General features: G+C 42.1%; 1 protein-coding gene across 3 annotated transcripts in view; it reads right to left on the minus strand.

Moving 5' to 3' along the window:
* The window catches only part of LOC125889152 (chloride channel protein 2-like), a 228,301-nt gene that overhangs the window by 39,557 nt on the left and 173,246 nt on the right, over positions 1-15,498 (minus strand). For all 3 annotated transcript variants that reach the window (XM_049576902.1, XM_049576901.1, XM_049576900.1), the window contains exons 16-18: positions 12,064-12,197; positions 8,506-8,696; positions 3,939-4,050 (exon numbers count right to left, since the gene is read on the minus strand). In XM_049576902.1, coding sequence (XP_049432859.1) covers positions 3,939-4,050; positions 8,506-8,696; positions 12,064-12,197 — 437 coding nt within the window. The remainder of the gene's footprint in view (positions 1-3,938; positions 4,051-8,505; positions 8,697-12,063; positions 12,198-15,498) is intronic.

A 15,498-nucleotide genomic window follows, 5' to 3' on the forward strand; every position in this document is an offset into this window, starting at 1 on the left:
AACTAGGACAGGTATTTTTCAATACTTTTGTAACATTAAAAGAAAAATCGTTTACATTTTATAGAGAAAATGATTAACAAACAAGTTTTTCAACAATAAAAAAAACTGCTGGTTGCAGCAATAGTTGTCTGTCCAACAACCACAAGTAACCCCTAGCCTACCAATCAGCATGTAAAAATGACGCACACTTGGTCCTGTTTTTTTCCTGAAATTAATGTTTTGTAAAATACAGTGGAGACACAGAAAGACTGTAGAACCAATGTCTCAAAAGATTCAGGTCATGGGAAGCCACAGGTTTCAGGCTGATTAGTACTTTAAGTGGAAAAACGGTACATAGCCTCAGCACTTAAACTCAGCACAACATGGAGCTATTGAACAAGACTCAGACAAATTATCTGGACACTGTGAGTTACCAGAAACTAAAAAAAGACACAAATAAATGCAGAGTGTATGCAGAGTGACCCTGGCCTCACTAATGAACCAGAGAAAACAGACTGTCTGTTCTGCTGACAAGCAGGAGCTCCACTGCAGCCTGGAGAGACACAAGAGTCTAATACCAGGAGTTTGACACACTCTCAGACCGGAACTAAACTCAATGTTTCCTTGGGAGAAAAATCTGACATTGCCACACAGTGAACTGTCTGTCAGAGCGTGTCACAGCCAGGTGACAGCAGGTGTCACAGCCTGAGGGGAAAACAGCGAAACACATGAAACTGTACAGAGCTCCTTCACAGTCTGACTCCTCTGCTCCTGTGGTTCTCACATTACACTGTCAAACTTTATTCCACACACATGCTCATGAATACACACTAAATCTAAGTATGAACATATTGGCAAAAACTGAATATAATTATGTTTGTGTTTTTATTTCCTTGGAATGTGCTGGTTCTATCTCGTCCTCGTCCATGGAGTATATAATTGGCTATTTATAAAACAAAACAAACAATCTAACTACTCATTCTCATTTCATTTATAACGCTACAACCATTTCATTGTATATTGTATATATTTCAGATTGTCTACTTTACTATTTTATTATTTATTTTTATTTTAATGTCTACTTTAATATTTTATTTTATTCATTTCATTGTCTATTTTAGTATTTTATTTATATCTTCATCTTTATCTCGTTTCCATTCATGCTGTATTTCTACTTTGCACGGAGCATTGGAACAAAACAATTTCCCCCCGGGGATTAATAAAGTATTCTGAATCTGAATCTGAATCATGCTGCACTACCGTGTTTCTACAGTAGCCTAGAAAGGACAAACACTGGCTCTAGATAGGGCCATTTGTGTTTTTACATTGTACACTGCAGTTAACAGCCCCTCCGCAGTGAGGGCATCAAAAACACAGACCTTTTAACATGAAACTATTTCATTCAGTGTTTTTAACAGTTTAAATCACCAGGTCTGTTTGTTTCAAGAGGCAGAGACCTCTGTGGATAATTTGGTTACCAGTTAAAATCCCATGAATCATGAACACTGAAGGAATCTGAAGTGGGAGTTCACACATGTGAGAAGTTTCAGCTGGTTACAATCTGCAATCCTCACAAGTAGATGGCACTAAATCCTACTGTATGAAGCCTTCAAACTGCTCCTTTAAGTGATGACTAATAAGTATACAGTTGTGGTTAGCGGCTCTTGTTGTTGATGAGGGGAAATGTGGTTGTTTTTTGTCTTTTACTGTATGAGCTGCTGGACAGCTGAATTTCCCTTCGGGGATGAATAAAGTTCTTTCGATTTCTATTTCTCTGGACGCTATGCATGATGTCTATGAAAGACGTGTACTGTTGCATCAGACACAGGGGAAAAAACGTGTCCTTTCATGTTGGTATGATATACAACTAGTGATGTCATGAGAACTGATACTCGCGATACCTTTCGATACCATGATGAAAAAAACCCGGCAATACTCATTTTTTGAAAAATTGGAAGAACCAATACCAGCGTAACAATCGGTGCTATGACTCTTCCGGAACTGATGGGGGCAGCATACGCCATATAGCGTTACAGTCCGTGTCTACATTCAGAGCGAGGGGGTGATGAGGAAGAGGAGAGAGCAGCTGCCTGCTAAAGCCCACATTCAGAACCAGTCACGGCCGCACTTTAGGCCAGAAAATAGATCTGCTAGCAATATACGCAGTTTAAACACCACTTCGTTTGTTTATTAATTGCTTTTAACTCATTTCGAATTGCTTCTGAACCGTCCGTGCTCCGTGCGGAGCTTTGTCCAGACTCCGGACATCTCCCTCTCTCCCCCCAGCCCCTCCCCTGGGAGAGAGTCCGGTGGTCTCCTATGAGCCCAGCCTTCGAGACGTACAACACTCCGTTAAATCTCATTCAGTTCATCAAAAAATATCCCAATTAAAATCAGTAGCATAATAAGCAGATACAGTATGTTCCGTGTTATTTTGTTTACTTTCAACAACACAGAGAACAGCTTGAACAAGCTGCGTGTGAGCTAACAAGGGTTTTCTCTCAGCAGCACGTGACTGCGCATGCACGTCTACTTCCGAAACACAGCGGTTGGGGTGCGTTTGATTTATTGTACTGGGACGTTTGATTTTTCCACAACTGGACCATGGACATAAAAAAACGCTGTTTGCACCGGGACAGGACAAACAATAAATGAAACCAACGAAATTCCACACATTCTTGTGGTTGCCTCAAACGCTGTCAGCTGATTTAAATAGTAAATATTTAAATAGATTATTGAGTTTATTTTGGATGTTGATCAATGTTTTTTTACAACAAAAAATAAGTAAAGAGGAGAAGACAAAAAGAAAAAATATAAGTAATATCAGTGTGTTGATAGAAATGTTATTTTATACGTAAATATTTTAATAAAGTATTTCTTGTACATGGGATCTTAGGAATTTTATTTTTACCGTGATATCGACTTTGGTATCGAGTATCGTGTAATTTTACTGATATCGGCACCGACTACTGAATTTTTGGTATCGTGACATTCCTATATACAACGGGTCGCCGCTATTGTTCAACGGCACCCGGCTGCATCCGAGGGAAACGGTAGGACAAAAACGAAAGTTAAGGTGGCAGAATTCCGGGTAGGGCAGGTAGGAGGGGTGGCGGATGGTCCAGCCAAAGGAATAACTTGAAAGGATGAAAGCAGCTACACTACCCAACCACTGAAATGTGGACGTGAGTGGACACAAACAGACACGTATTTGCTGCAGGCAGTGTGAACTGAGCCAAAAACCGCCCGGTCTCACTCCAAAGTTGTCGAAAACTGGTGCTTGATCAGTAATGTCAAGCGTCAACCACAAAAAAGCTGTCCTCTCACATTGGCAGGATATACAGCTAATTCCTGTTATTGTTTAACAATGCCCTGCGGCGTCTGGGGGAACGCGGTGGGCAGGCAAGTGGGAGGGGTGGTGGACTGGAACAAACGCAGGGCACACTGGACGTCATATGTTAGATTTTAATTTCAGACCCTAAACAACAATTCCAATCCTACACTTACTTCTCTCTTTCAAAGTCCCAACATAAAACAGCAACGCATCACTAGATCAGTTTCACATGCACTTATTCCTGTAAACAATTAAGGTCAGAGATCATTCTTGTCACACTCACACTGAAATCTGGAACTAGATCCCACTACATTAGAGCACTAACCTCTACCACACATTTCAAACATACATGTAAACACTATCTGGTACAGACAGTTGTAGTCAGTGAATCCTAAAATAGATTTTTCATCATCTAAGAGACAGAGAATGAAGAGAGTGAGAGGAAGAGGTGCAATTAGTGTTATGTGAGTTTAGAAACAGAGAGGCCATTACCCACACTCCTTCCGGATCTATTATATCGCCTGTTCTTTTCCTTTTTGATTGCCTCTTCTGTCTCATGTTTGGAAACTCTCCCCTGTGTGTGTGTGTGTGTGTGTGTGTGTGTGTGTGTGTGTGTTTTTCTTACTGGTGGGGATCTCGGTGGGTCGCTCCACCACAGAGGGTCTCTTCAGTGCAGGTTTGAGGGGCTTCTGAGGGACTGGACGAGTAGGGCTGAAGGAGGACTCCTCAGTAGAGATCTGCACACACACACACACAAACACACACAAACACAGATACATAAGAAACAGCACTCATAACGTTCAAACCCCAAATCAACCCCCCCTTTTCTCTTTCTGCGGACTCATTAGACAAATGAATGTGGTGCTTCGGAGTGATGAGATGGAGGCAAATCAAAAGGGGGAAACATGGAGAAGAAAAAAAAAAAAACAAAGGAGTGAAACCAGTGGGAGTTGAGAGCTAAAATAAGGGTTCTCATGTTCGCCTTGATGTAAAATTTCATGACTTCAATGACTCTCCACACTGGCATTTCCATGACCTACAAAATATTTTTGCTGGGTTATGTTAATGTCTTTCTGAAGCGAGGGAACAGTCTGGTTTCAGCCGTAAAATGTTTCCCAGATCAAATGCCTGAGTGAAACTCGCTCCAAATATATTCAGCTGTAATTCTGTGAAGTTATCCATTTGTAAAGTCATTAATATTCCTGATATACTGGGCTGATCATTTTAATTTAATATTGTACATCAGCTAACTGGAGTCTCTGTAATACGGCTCCCATATTTTATTTATTCAGTCTTCGGATTTATCTTTTATTTAAACAGCAATCAACAAAAGAACACACAAGTGTTTTTGAGTTTCCGTCTTATGTGAGTAACAGAGGTGGGTCAGCCATTGTTAACTCGCAAAAAACAAACAAAAAAAACCCTTAACATTTTTTTGTTTTGCTTGACGGTTGGTATATTATGCTGTTTCAGAGCACTATAATAAAAACTAAGAACAGCTATCATCAAAAAATAATAGTCAGCTATCAGGACGTTTAATACAGAGATAACTGTCAGTTTTTCAGGCATTGATGAAAACAGCACAGAAAGAAATGGAGAAAGTTGGAAAAAGAGGACATGACATCAGAGACAAAAAGAGAATCGAGAGAAGGTATGAACGTCTCTCACACACACACACACACACACACACACACTCCCTCCTCCCACAACCTCATCCACGCCTGAGGGCGTTCCACCTAACCACCCACTGCAAACTGATGAAAGAGAAATGAAGACAGAAAAAAAGAGATAAATTGTCATTTCGAGCACTACGGCCCAGGACCTGGAACCAATCTAGACATCTACCTTAAATCATGTTTCCCTTCTCTGTCTTTGTCTTACACCACAGCCCTGTACTTCTACACATCTGATGACGGTCATTGACATAACACGTTCCCTAACCAGTTACCCCTAACCTTAACCATCACACAAAAATACCTAACCCCAACCCCTTCGCCTTCCTAGGGCTGTGCTATAAATCAAAATATTATGATGGACAGGATCTCAAGGCGTCAGAATTGCATCTCTGCTTTTTGCAGATGATGTGGTCCTGTTGGCTCCGTCACATTGTGACCTCTAGGAGGCACTGGGGCGGTTTGCCGCTGAGTGTGAAGTGGTTGGGATGAGAGTCAGCACCTCCCAGTCTGAGGCCATGGTTGGGAGTGAGTGAGTACCACCCCAAAAGAAGGAGTTCAAGTATCTCGGGGGTCTTGTTCACGAGTGAGGGTGGAATGGAGTGTGAGATAGATCAGCAGTTTGGTGTGGCGTCTACAGTGATGCAGGCACTGTGGTGGACCGTCGTGGTGAAGGAGCTGAGCCAGAAGGCAAAGCTTTCAATTCACGGGTCCATCTACGTCCCAACCCTCACCTATGGTGATAAGCTCTGGGTAGTGACTGAAAGAATGAGGCTGCAGAAACAAGCGACCAAACTGAGATCCTCCGTGGGATGTCTGGGCTCAGCCTTAGAGACAGATAGAGTGAGGAGCTCAGACATCCGGAGGGAGCTCGGAGTAGAGCCACTGCTCTTTCACGATGAAAGGGGTCAGTTGAGTTGGTTCAACATCAGGATCCTCCTGGGCGCCTCCTGTTAGAGGTGTTTCAGGCACATCCCACTGGTAAATTAGTGCAGTTGTAAAGTTGAGTTTCTTTCACCTCAGGCAGCTTGCGAAGGTGAAGCCTTTTCTTGCACATCAACACTTTGAAGAGAGCACATTACACCCATCCTGGCCTCCCTCCACTGGCTGCCTGTGCACTTTAGAGTTCATTTTAAGATCCTTTTATTTGTTTTTAAATCTTTAAATGGCCTCACCCCGCCCTTCCTCTCTGAGCTTCTTCACCCCTACGCCCCTGCCCGGTGCCTCAGGTCAGCTGATCAGCTGCTCCTTGAGGTACCGAGGTCCAAGCGAACGCTTAGAGGAGACCGTGCATTCTCCGTGGCTGCTCCAAAAATGTGGAACAATCTACCTCTGCACATCAGACAGGCCTCCTCACTGTCTGTTTTTAAAACCCACCTTAAAACCCACTTTTACTCACTGGCTTTTAACCCAGCATGAGACCTCGCTCTGTTTTTATTTGTTTGTTGCTGTTTTTATTGTTTTGTTTTGTTTTAACTGCTTTTTATTATCTCACTGTTTTGTTGTTTTATGACCTCCTATGTACAGCACTTTGTTTCAGCTGTGGTTGTTTTAAAGCGCTTTATAAATAAAGTTGAGTTGAGTTGAGTTGGTAGGAGGCCCCGGGGCAGACCCAGAACACGCTGGAGGAATTATATATCTCATCTGGCCTGGGAACGCTGTGGGATCCACCAGGAGAAGCTGGAAAGTGTTGCTGGGAGAGCGGAGTCTGGAATACTTCGCTCAGCCTGCTGCCTCCACGACCAGACCCCAGATAAGTGGATAAAATGGATGGACGGATAAATTATCCAAATTGCAATATGGCAAAATTGCAGGTGCTGCAGAGTTTATTATTATATTTTTCAGTCAACATGAAATGCAAAAATTGCAGCCCCACTAAAATTACAACTCAAATCAAACGATTGCAATATGTCAAAATATTTGAAATATGTTTGGGTTGTTTTGCAAATCATGCAGCCCTTACCCAAACCTTAACCTAACCTAACCTAAACTTCTTGTCTGTTCCTAGTGCACAGACTGAGCTGACAAAGAAACCTTTTATGTGCTCTGCTCCTCTCACTTGGAATAATCTCCAAAGAGATTTTAAACCATGAACTGCTGTCTACTTCTTGTCAGTGTGTGGGTGTTCTGATATTTCTACATGTTACTGTATATATTTTATATATATGTAACTTTTTTGTATGCTGCTGTCTTGGCCAGCTCTCCCTTGAAAAAGAGATCATCGTTTTGTTTTGTTTTTTGTTTTTTGAAATTGCTATTTTAATGTCTGCACAGTTTGCTCTGTTTTCTTATCGTTGTCTTCTACATCTATTCTATTTTATTACTGATGTTGTTTTAACTCTGTACCCACCTGTGTGCAGCACTTTGGTCGACTGCTGTCGTTTTAAATGTGCTCTAGAAATAAATGCTGACTTGACTTGACTGGACTTACCTGGTTAAAAATGGGTTAAAAAACCCAACTTTAACTTGAACCTTAAAACCTTGTCTGAACTCAAACAGGCCTTTGAAGGTCTGTACGAAGGTGAGGATCAGTCAAAATGTCCTAATTTTCAAAATTTTATTTTTTAAATTAAACCAACATTTTCACCCTCACAATCCTTCTTATTCCAAACTTCTCTTTCAGTGCAACAGATGAATGACTCTGAAACAGACCCTGTGATGTTTGTTTTGTTAGACTCATTCTTCTCTTCCGTGTTTGTTTTCCTTAAAATAAACTTTCACTGCCAAAGCTTCAAAGTTTAGTTAAATTAATACTGGATTTGTTCCTCTGGTGGACATTTAATAAAGAAGATGTCACAAACAGTCCAGTCTGGGTTTAATTTTATCTCTGTGCCGTGCATAAAAAATGTACAAGTCCTACAAAGTTAGTTTAGCTGGTGGCCTTAACGGTCGGCGATTGGTTGGTCAGTTGGCCACTTTGGTCCAGACTGAAATATCTCATTAGCTATTGGACAGATTGCCATGACATTTGGCACAGACATTTATGTTTCCATCAGGATGAATTCTGTTTACTGGTGATTCCTAAACTTTGCATCTAGCGCCACCATCAGGTCAAAGTTTTTCTACTACTTCGGTTTATGACCTAATGCCTGCAAAACTAAAAAAACATTTCCATCCTCAGCTGTGCTTTTGGTGCTGATCAGCAAATGTTACCAAACTCATTAGATGGTAAACATCACCAACATTTTACCTGCCAAACATTCTCGTGTGGAGTTTGAGTTTGTGTAGGTGGTGCTTCCTTTTCGTGTTATTTTAAGTAATAGTCACCTCACTGTCTAACCTTGCAGCTTTGCTTTTCTTTGCTGTCTTAGATTTTGCAGGGATTTCTTACTTTGGCTTCTCTTTGAATAGCTGCAAAGAGTTTTGACAGTTTACGTCCAACTCTTCTGGGCTGACAAGCTTGTAAACCAACCAGCAGTCAGCCCAGTTTCCAGTTTCAGAGCCTGTGTTTCATTTTGTACCATGAGCAATGTGTAAACAGTCAATCAGGCCCAAGGCGTTTTCACTGTGACCTCTGACCTGGAAGCGGACCTCCTGACTGGCCCGGTGGGTGCTGTCATCGCTGCCTGTGTTTGACACAACCGACAGGCGTTTCTTCTCCTCGAGGGCTCGTTCCCTGATGTACTCGAGCCGTCTGGGGCGGCCGAGCTGCATGGAGAGCAGCGCCTGGAGCTGGGCACGCTCGATGGAGCCCAGCAGGATCATGGACTCTGTGAGACACAGAAAGGAGGTGAGGAGAAGGAGAAACAATAAGGAAGAAGGTGGAGGAGGAGAGGGAGTGTTGTGAAAGACAGAGTAGGTAGAAAAATAAAATGGGCAGGTGAGAAGCAGGAAGGAAATAGAGAGGGACAAGAGGGATGAGAGAAGACAGTAAAACTTGTTTCAGGAGGGAAGAGTGAGCAGACTGCAGGAGATTCCTAACACATGTTGCAGCACTGCAGAGAGCTCAGCTGAGTTACATAACAGGAGCCCAGAATGCAGTGACTGTGTATTAACTAGCGAGTGTGTGAGTGTATATGTGTGTGTGTGTGTGTGTGTGTGTGTGTGTGTGTGTGCGCGCGGGTGGGTGGCAGCTTGCTTGCTTTAAGTAATTGCCTTTGTGACAGTACGTGCTGATTATGTATTTGGCTAAATGCCGCAGCTAATTGTTCCTGCACGATTGCATAATTGAGACGGCGTTGGAATACCAAATTTGCACTTCAGTGAGGTGGTGAGTGCCGTGACATCAGCAGGCTGTGCCCAGCAAAGTTTGTCAATCAATCAATCACTTTAATGAGTACGACACCAAGGTCGCTGGAATTTGTTTATGGTACAGACTGGAAGGGACGCTCAGTCCAACAACATCTGATACTGAGCACACACATCAATGTTACATCAGACACAGTGATGAGCTCAGCACGCTGTATTCACACGGTAAAAAGAAAAAAAAAAATTGTGAGTACTTGGGACAACACACTATTTTCTGCTTCTTCCTTTTTAATCAAATTAAAGCTTCTCTTTAGGGAGTATTCCAGTGAAGTTGTAAATTGTAAAATCCATTCAAGCTGAACTGTCTCAAACTTCTAAACTTAATAAAATGGCAGGAAAGTCTGTTTCCCCAACTTGTTTTAGTGTCTCCTTTTATTTAATCCAACAAGCTGATGGTGGTCAGCATAGACTGTGGTGGACGTAACAGCAACAGGTGGCTACGTCCACCTCCAACAGAGGTGGACGTAGCCACCAATTGGTTTATGGACTATCGTTTTGAGGCCTTGATTTTGGCATTTTGACCATCGCCATCTTGTTTTTCTGAGCCAGATGTGACCATATCTGGACAAGAGGGTGGAGCTGTGGAGGAGTGAGGGGTGGGTCTCTCTGAGAAGTCAATCAGGTCATTGTAGTTGCGACCACTTTAAGGCATCACCCGCCTTTTTGTCTATTTGACTCTAAATAGCTCCATAGTTTACAAAATGGACATCATGCTGTATTGAAGAAAACATTAAAGTACCAAGTGAGATCAATAACTCATTAGGAAAATGTATCCTATGGTAATAGACTGAGTGAGAAGTTCATATAAACTTGTACACATCTGGGCTTCTTTTTGCAGCCATTGGAGTCGCCCCCTGCTGGCCAATAGACACAATGCAGCTGTAAGGCACTCCTGCACTGGCTTCACTCTTCAGACCGTCTGACTTTCTCTAAATCCTTCACATTTACATACAATGCAGATGAGGGTTAAATGTGAGATCTGACACAGTTACAAGTTTAAGAAGTTTAACAGAAAGCCTCTGTGACAGAGGAGGGTTGACTTCCCGCTCCCAATTTCTTTATCTGCATCACTCATTAAGCACTCATACTGTATATAGACAGTTTTGTGGAGAAATAAAGGCTTGAATGTGTTTCTGAATGATTAAAAACATCTAAAGCTGCATCATGAGATAGTCAGGGTTCATTTTGACAGCTATTTGAGATTTGGTCTCAGTCTTGAGATGAAAATACTTAATAGTTTCAGCCACATTTTAGTCATTTAGTCCATACTGCTTGTCCGTAGTGATCGCAAGTGCACACGTGAACGCAGTGCACAGAGAGGCAGTCAGAGCTACAGGCTACAATGAGGCTAAAAACAGAGTTCAAATGACATTTTTCGAAACAACTTTTTATGTCGGGGCTTCAGGACACTTGGATCACTACGGACGAGCAGTATGGAGATACTTTGTGGTTTCAATTATGTGTTTTTGGACGTTTGAATCTGGGGCGCCGTCAGCCTCCATTAGGTGGAGTTGTGTTGCTACCTCCTCTCCCCTTGGATCTCTGCAAGTGATGTGAGGACTCTAAAACTTCACCTGAGCCTCCCTCGGCATATGGGTGAGTAGATAATGGCTGAATTTTCATTTTTGGGTGCACTATCCCTTTAAGGCTGATTTGCGAGCACACACTCACTCAATCATCATCTAAAGCTAAACATCTCTATTTATGGTTTTAAAAACTTTGACAGCACAAATAACTAATGTGAGACAACTAGGATTTGTCCCCAGGTTCATTGTAAACTCTGACTTACCCATCTGAGACAGAAAAATAACTTCATTAAAGCCTGAATTCTTTCTTCATCTGCAACATATTACTCTGGAGGTCTGGTTTGGTGATTCAAACGAAATATTACTTGTTATGTAACTAAACTAATCATGGATTTCAGCTTAGTTTTTATCATCAAGATCTATTTTAAGCTCATAACCGTCTTGTTTTTGACATGGCAAAAAGGTCTTTGACGAAAAATTTTTGTCATAGTTTTTGTCAACGACACTGGAGATATTTTACAGTTACCTTAGAATAGCAAAACAAACTGTAAACACAACATTGACATACTACTGTATACTACTATCCAAACGTCCAGCAGACACAGAGATGTCATAAGTGTAACTGTCTTTCTTTTGCAACTCTTTTGTAGTTTCTGCCCACCTGGTGAATGTAAGTTCACTCTCCTTTTAGCTCTACTTTGGTCTCCACCAACTCCAGAGTGAAATACCTGGTTAATTAGCTGCTATGAAGTCTGCTGATTGGTGCTGGTTAGGTTGTGTACAGTGGATTTACTGAAAGCAGCTGCGTGCTGCTGTTAACAAGGTTGTAGAGACTTGTGAGATGGAAAACCAAAACAATGAGGTGATGATTTAGATTTATTCAAATGAGACATGTGATTTAATCTGACCAGGTGCTCATTATCGACATCTTTGTCTCCAAACTTTAATGATGAAAAGTAGTAAACATAACGTAGAGTACATCAGACAGTGCATAGAGCAGTCCATGTTTATGATTGTGCACAGTTGCACTGAATCGATACAGTAATGTGTGGTTCTGTGTGCAGAAAGATTAGTGTAGTGATGAGTAAGCATTAGGCATTAGTTGGAAATGAGTGTGTATGTATTGTAAATATTAGATGTAAACTGCGAATAGTGCTAATATAGTACATAGAGGGAAAGTGTGGCGAGTTACTATTTCATGTAAGTATCATGATATGCAGTATTTAATGTTTAAAGTTGTCACAAATAAGTAGTAGAGTACTCCTCTGTATGTACAGCATGTGCACGTGTGTTTATGTCTCACCAGCTGATTCCACCAGTGCCAGAGTCTTGAGGTGTCCGGTCAGCAGGACGTTATGCAGGTCTCTGTAGCAGCAGTTCAGGGTGATGTAACGCACGTCCCGCACCATGATGTCCTCCACACGAATATTATACTTCCTGAGAGGAGAAAAGGGAAAAGAGAAAAATAAATAGCGGTGAGGAGGAGGAAGAGGGAGATGAGAGGAATTTATCAAGTGCTTACAGATAAAAGGGATGGAGGTCAGTTAAAAAAAAAAAGGCGAGAAGAGGAAGAAAGATGGATCCAATAAAGAATCAAATAACATTTCTGAATGTATACTTTGTTTTTTCTTTTTTAGAAAACTGACATTGACTATAATGCTTTGGTGATACATTTTCTGATGATTTATCACTCCACTGAAGTCAGTGAGCTACAGTTTCAGCTTGGTAAGTGCAAATATATTACTCTATACCCTCTCTCCTTCAAAGCCGACGCTGACAGCACATCCTTCCTTCAGCTGACCGGTCAATCCAATAACACCATACACTGTCGACACGTCATGCGGATGTAAGCGGCGGTTACAGCTCGGCCGTGTGTATAGCACGGGGAAGTGGGTGACATTGTGTGAGCAGATCTTGCCTCAGCAGAATCGAACGCCCCGGTATACCAGTCATAAACACTCAGCTTTCTCTTCCTGCTCAAGCTTGCCAAAACCTGCAAACACGACAGCAGCCGCTCGATGGTTTCCGCTGCCAAGCCCCGCAGCCGTGCCAGGCCACAGGCTCCAGCCAAGCCTCCGCTCCTTGTTGTGGTGACAACTCAATACGCTGACCTCTCTTGGAATACAAAGTTAATTTGATGACCATCCACCCCCATCTCCGCTTCAATACAGCAGAGTACAAAGTTTGTCCAGGCCTGTATACAGCACCGGGAAGAGGCAACAATAGAAAGCTGCGCTACAACAATGCCTGTCACATCAGGGACTTGGGCCTGGATCCGAGTACACTTGACCCCAGAGTCAAGTTCGTTTGATTCATGTGAACACTGTGTACAGTCCCAGGGAATGGATCCATGAACTGCATCATGAATCCACTCTGTTGTATTGGCTTAGGATTAGCGATGACATAAACAAATGTCTTATAGACGAAGACACAAGTGCACTAGCGTACACAACAACATTACCAATGTGAAAGCTGAGCAGCAATGGCGTGGCGATGGGGGGTGTCAATCATACTCAGGCATGGTACGAATCAATTGTCGCTAAGCTGAAAATAACTGTACAGAAAGGTTCTCTTTAGGTCCTCATGTGGTGCTGCAACACATCACTAAATAATCCATCAAATGCTCCCTACTAGTAGCAACAAAGGGTCAGTTCACCCATATTACCGAAATTATAAAATAATGACATCTTAAACCTATCATCAGACAAGAACATAGGAAACTGGAAGATTAGGCAAAGCCCCAGATTACGCTCCATGACAACCTTGTTTTTTTTATATCCAAGGGTGTACTGAAGGTTCTTTCTACACTACCTGCATGTGGAAACCAGAATGTGGTTGGATTTAGGAATGTTGGCCTTCGCTACATGCCCCTCCACCACCCTGATCTCCACACCCCAAAGTCTGGGGTGTGCTTAAAAGAACTGGTTTATTATACATATTGTCAAGCCTGTTGCAAATAGTCACACTCAAAAGGTGAGTAGATTGTAGAAATGAGGAAAATGGCACATGTTCTTTTCCTTAAAAGCATCCATGATATTGTACTCGTTTAACAGTTTGAAAAAGATGTTAAAGTTCTGCCTACTGTGCATTCTCATTACTGCACGCCTGACTACATGAAGTGGGTGTGCTTAATGGACAGTAGGTTACAGTTACAAAAGTTGCCAGACATAGCCCCTATCCTGTCAGTGTCAGAAAGTTGTGGAGGGAAGGAGTTTTATATGTAGTTTAATGACCTGAGAAGCATTTTGTTTGAAGAATATAGACCCCTTTACTTTTTGGCATACTTTCTGGTTTTCTACCAAGAGGCTTTGAGTGGGCAACAAAGTACTAAATAAGGATACTGGCCTGGCTACTAGCCATGCAAACAGTGTTGCGTTTAATTGTCTCGGATTTGAGATATTTGTCAACTAATTTCAATGGAAGTGAATGGACTTTTGTTTGTGGTGCTCACAGAATTAAAGAATGACATCACAGTCAACAGCTTTCCATTTTCATTGGAACTATTTTTGACAGGAAAAAAATATTCCTAATGAAAAGTCTTAAGTACGGTCAGGAGATTTTCCACACTAATGGGGACACTCTTTCGGGAAAGACATTTTTTGCTGCACAAATGGAATTCAATTACCTTGATTGTAATGGGGTCTTGGTCGTGGATCTATCTACATGGCTAGTTACCTCTACAGGACAGAGAGAAAACTTGCAAGGACCTTATTTAGAATCAGTCAGGGCCACTTTAATTTCTATTTGCAGTATGGCTATGTTCTGGCACCTCTCTGCCCTTCCATGTGCATCCATACAAAGCCTGGGGCAGAGAGGCAGAGAGGCAGAGAGAGAGAGAGAGAGAGAGAGAGAGAGAGAGAGAGAGAGAGAGAGAGAGAGAGAGTTCCCTGCCCTTCCATGTGCATACATGGAAAACCTTAAGGCAAGGACAGCAGCAAAGACCCCTCGGAAACAGAACAGAGCGCCATTATTGACAAACAGAAATGACACTGATAAGTCAGACACAGCATGAAAAGGAGGAGCTGGGGTGGGTCTACTGCAAACCTGTGAGATCACCTGTCAGTCACACAGTGCAGGCCAAAGTCCTGGTGATCAGCATTAAAGAGTTGTACCTGTTGCTCTTTGTCTTTTTAGTCACAATGACGTATTACTGCTCAGACTAACTCTCTAGTTCCTTGTCTGTTTTTTCTTGACAAACCCAAAATGGAAAATATAATACTTGTTGGGCATCAGAGGACATGACAGATCTACCAAGCACATACTTTAAGCAGGAGTAAACCATACAGATTTACTGAACTGGATAAAGGTTGAATTACGACTATGTTTATTCAGTCTGCCTATTGAATGTACAGACATATATACATAAAAAGAGCCTTTGAAAAACATCACCCTTAAAGAACACGTCCTCTCTCTGATGCATTGGCGGCCTCTTTTCATTTGCTAAATGATCTGAGAGAATAACGTAATGCATGCCTCTGAACTGGCCACAACCGCTGCCAAGACTAATTTCCCTTGGGATATCAAAGGCAGTTGATGAAATCTGATTGGTTTCTTCTTAATTGAACCTTCGTCCCTGCAAGGCCTGGCGATTCATCTGATCAGTTTGAGGTATCTCGCTTTAAGCCTTAGCTCATAGATTTGGGCCGTGATAAACAGACTTATAGAGTTATAAATCCAGGCTTACAGATCATCCATATTGTCCAGAGCAGAGTGGATATGCTTTGGGTGTTGATGAGTG

Source organism: Epinephelus fuscoguttatus, linkage group LG5 (assembly GCF_011397635.1).
Source record: "Epinephelus fuscoguttatus linkage group LG5, E.fuscoguttatus.final_Chr_v1".
Lineage (NCBI taxonomy): Eukaryota > Metazoa > Chordata > Actinopteri > Perciformes > Serranidae > Epinephelus > Epinephelus fuscoguttatus.